Source organism: Crocuta crocuta, unplaced genomic scaffold (genome assembly GCF_008692635.1).
Source record: "Crocuta crocuta isolate KB4526 unplaced genomic scaffold, BGI_CrCroc_1.0 scaffold693, whole genome shotgun sequence".
Taxonomy (NCBI): domain Eukaryota; kingdom Metazoa; phylum Chordata; class Mammalia; order Carnivora; family Hyaenidae; genus Crocuta; species Crocuta crocuta.
This window is the reverse complement of record NW_027527545.1, coordinates 606,283-610,183: the sequence shown is the minus strand read 5'-3', so window position 1 is coordinate 610,183 and position 3,901 is coordinate 606,283. Positions and strand designations below refer to the sequence as shown.

The 3,901-nt window shown below is 61.1% G+C and overlaps 2 protein-coding genes across 3 annotated transcripts in view; one reads left to right on the top strand and one right to left on the bottom strand.

Moving 5' to 3' along the window:
* The window catches only part of IL27RA (interleukin 27 receptor subunit alpha), a 14,550-nt gene extending 13,702 nt beyond the window's left edge, over nucleotides 1-848 (top strand). For both annotated transcript variants that reach the window (XM_077765524.1, XM_077765520.1), the window contains one exon: nucleotides 53-848. In XM_077765524.1, coding sequence (XP_077621650.1) covers nucleotides 53-307 — 255 coding nt within the window. In that variant the 3' untranslated portion in view covers nucleotides 308-848. The remainder of the gene's footprint in view (nucleotides 1-52) is intronic.
* A 19-nt stretch (nucleotides 849-867) lies between these two features.
* PALM3 (paralemmin 3) overlaps nucleotides 868-3,901 on the bottom strand; it is a 3,788-nt gene continuing 754 nt past the window's right edge. The window contains exons 3-5 of the mRNA XM_077765775.1: nucleotides 2,516-2,561; nucleotides 2,006-2,412; nucleotides 868-1,973 (exon numbers count right to left, since the gene is read on the bottom strand). Coding sequence (XP_077621901.1) covers nucleotides 1,086-1,973; nucleotides 2,006-2,412; nucleotides 2,516-2,561 — 1,341 coding nt within the window. The 3' untranslated portion in view covers nucleotides 868-1,085. The remainder of the gene's footprint in view (nucleotides 1,974-2,005; nucleotides 2,413-2,515; nucleotides 2,562-3,901) is intronic.

Below are 3,901 nucleotides of genomic sequence, written 5' to 3'. Positions count from 1 at the left end.
GGGGCGGGGGGGAGGAGGTGGGGGGCAGTACCTCAGTTTCCCCTCTTCCCAGGAGGTGCCTCCAGCTCAGCCCCTCAGGGACTTCCCCATCCTGGAAGTGGAGGAGATGGAGCCACTACCGGTTCCGGAGCCCCCCCAGACCCCCGCCCGGCTGGACTCCGGGTACGAGAAACATTTCCTGCCCACCCCTGAGGAGCTAGGCCTTCTGGGGCCGCCCCCGGGCCCCAAGTTCCGGCCGGAACCCACCCGAGGCCAGGAGACCGGTGCTCAGCGGACAGATGAAGACACAGAGGATCAGGGAGGCTGAGCCACCGGCCTGAGGACCCCCAGCCAAGGACCCCCACAGCCAAAGGCCTGGCCCTACGGGGAATCTATGGATGGATGAGGGAGCAAAGGAGGATGTGTGAAATCAGGAGTGGCCGCCGCCTCCCGAAATCCGTGCTGCGCACCCCAGCCTCCCTCGCCGCCGGCTGCAGGCACGGACCAAGTTCTCGTCCACGGAACGTGAGCAGCAGTGGCGCGCGCCGCTGCCCAGACTGCGTGGGGGCTCCTGCCCATTCTCTTCCCTTTCCCGGGAGCTGGAACATCAACGTGCCCGTGATCCCGGCGAAGGCAGGACAAGAAGGGGATAGAACCCCGAGTCCCCGAGTGGCTGCCTGAATCAGAGCCACCCAGAGAAATGAACTTCGAGGTTTTCATGGCTACGGGAGCTCGGGAACTTTCCACAAGGAGCCGCCTGTACCCTCACGTGGACTCCATCTTTGATTCCAGCAGAGTGAAGCCTCGGATTTCCCACCGGCAGACGGTGAAGGGGTCCCGAGCCAACAAACCCATACGCTCCAACCGTCCGGATGCGTTCACGTTTTATTTTCAAGTATAAAGGCTTTGTCGTAGAAGGGAGCCAGGGTCACAGGCAGTGGGCGAGGGGTCCGGAAGCCCGGGTGGAGGTGGGCGTGCGGGCCAGCTGGCTCCCGGGTGCCACAGTCAGTTCCGTGGTGCCCTGTCTGTGCCCGGGACCCGCTACTGGATGCCAAGAGGCCGAGGTAGCTGTGAGAGGAGCTGGGCGCCGGGTGGAGGGTGTGGGCTCACATGACCACACAACACTGGCACGTCTTTTGCTTGGGGCCACTTGCCTCTCCCCCCTCGGGAGGGGCGGGTGGCTCGGGCTGCCGGGCAGGTGCGTAGGTGGGCACGGGGCGGGCACTGGGGTTGGCCCCGGGCCCTTCCACGGCAAGCAGTGGCTGGCACTCGGCGGGCTGCTCTGGAGCTGGGGTCTCCGCCAGCAGGGGGGTGGCGTCCCCAGAGGGGCCCTGGCCCTCAGCAGGCATTTGGGGCCTTACAGATTCTTCCTCCAGGGAGCCTTCCTGCTTCTCCTGGGGCTGTGGTCCTTCCTCTTCTGGCCTTGACTCTGCCTCACTCCCTTCCTCTGCCTGACATTCCTGGCCTCTCCCCGACTCTCTCTGCTCCTCTGGACTGAGCTCTTCCTCAACCACTTGGGTCTTCTCCGCCTCCAGTGGCCCCTCCCCCCCTGTTCCCTCCGCCTCCAATGGCCCCTCCCCTCCTGGTCCCTCCGCCTCCAATGGCCCCTCCCCTTCTGTTCTCTCCGCCTCCGGTGACGCCTCACCTCCTCCTTTCTCTGCCTCCAGTGGCGCCTCACCTGCTCGCTCTGCCTCCAGGGACTCCTCGCCTCCTTTTCTCTCTGTCACCAATGGTTCTTCAGCTGCCTCTGGTTCTTCTTCATCTCCTTTCTGCTCTACTTGCAATGGCTCCTCACCTCCTTCCCTCTCTGCCCTCAGAGGTCCCTCAACTGCCTTTCCTGTGGCTGGCGCTGCTTCCTCAACTGCTTTCCTCTCTGTCCTCAGCGTTCCCTCCCCTCCTCTCCTCTCTGGCTCCAAAGAGTCTTCGCTTCTCCCCCTCTCCCGCACCGGAGACATGTCTGCCCCTGCGTCTTCCTCTGGCCCTTTCTTCCCTGCGCCCAGTAATTCCCNACCTCCCAGACGCCCCTGTCCTCCTTCACCCAGGACGGGAGCTCTGCGCAGGAGGCTTCCTGCCTGTCCCCAATGGCCTCCAGCACCATCTCCTCCACCTTGGCCTCCAGCTCTGGGCCCGTGGCCTCCGTGGCACAGTCCTCTGTGGCCCTCAGCCCCTCCCATACCACCTTCACCACACTCCCTCCTTTGGCCTCACCCACGCCCCCCTCCGATGCTGTGGGCCCCTGACTGGGTCCCTGTTCTGGAGGGGGGCTGGGACCGGGGCAGGGGCCGTTGGCTTCTGAGGGGGTCCCTGCTGCCCCAGGGAACAGCCTCAGGGCGGGGGGAACTCTGACAGCCTCTCTGGGCTCAGAGGGACACTCGGGGGACGTGTCCACGAGCCCAGCAGGTAGGGAGGCTCTCTTGTTCAGATCAGCATGGCCTTGGGGAGGAAGGGGAGGAAACGGGGCAACAGAGTGAGATCGTGGCCCCACAGATTCAGGCCCCTCTCCTCCGGCCCCCAGACCTGGGGCCCAAACACCCACCTGTGGGACCTGGCTCCAGGGGAGGCTGGGAGAGAGGTCGCTGGCCCTGCAGGGGTGGCAGAGACAAGGTCAGGCCGGCCTGCCTCTCCCCCTCCAACCTCCCTACATGCCGTACCCTCCTCTACCCAAACACTCTCAATGGCTCCTCCACCAAGTTCAGGACCAAATCCCCCGGTGCCTTCCTCACTTGTCTTAGCGCGCTCTGCTCAAGTGCCTCACACACAGTAGGTGCTTAATCAATACTGCGTTCGTGGGCCGACGGCTCTGTATTAGGAACCTACTCTGTCAGCTACTGAGGCTGCTGTGGACAAGGGACACTTAAGCCTTTTGCTATTTGGAACTTGCATTCCGGGGGGGTGGGGTATAAACATAAACGCAAATAAATATGTAGCGCCAGCGAGTGAGAAAGACTATGGCCAGAAAAAAAAAAATAAAAAGCAGGATGAGAGGCTATAGAGAAAGCCTGGGAGGTGGTGGGGTGCCTCCTTTATGTATAAGATGCAGGAGGGCCTCTAGGAGGAAGTGACATTGAGCAGAGACCTGAAGGGTGAGAAGAGCTGGCCTTGAGTCAAGAGGCAGCTACAGCCACTCCAGGCAGAGGGGAGAGCAAATGCAAAAGCCCTGAGGCTGCAGTGAGCTAGCACGTTCAAGGACCAGAAAAGAGGCTCAGTGTTGCTGTAGCAGAGTAAGGGAAAGGGCAAGAGTATGAAAATGGGCTCAGAGAAGGGTGGGGCAGCCTGCTCGTCCAAGCCCCTGGGATCCTCTCCTAACAGCTCCCTGGAAGATCAGAATCTTCTTTCCAGCCTCCAGGCTTTTGGGAGGACTGTTTCCTCTGCCTGGAATTCCCTTTCTCCTCTTGCCTGGTTCCCACGCAGATTCAGTACAGATGTCACTGCCTCTGGGAAGCCTTCCTGGGTCACCCAGGTGATTCCTCCATGCTCCTCCCATGCCCAGTGCTCCCCCATCACTGACTCTTGGATGGTGGGCTCCTCTGGGCCAGGAATCATGCCTGGCTCTGCTCTAGCAAGGAACTTCTGGCCTATACTGAGAACCCAACAACCTCTTCCCACATCCATTAACAGGTCTCTTTGCCCTCTGGCCTGCCAGAGGCATGTGGGAGCCAAGGTAAGCTATCAGGGAGGGCGGGAGACCGTGGAATGAGGGCTCCTTGCTGTGGCCAGATCTTTGGAGTTCAAGGACAGCCCGGAGCCAGAGCTTAATGGAAAGCTGCCCTGGTTTTCAAAAGCATGTGTCTTGCAGAACATGTAGACTGTATCTTAATAAAGGCGCTACCAAAACTGAAACCCATGTGGAGGCGTCAGATCACAAGAGCATCTCTTGGTGACCCATTCCTCCCTATGAAATGGCCAAATTCCATGAGTCACC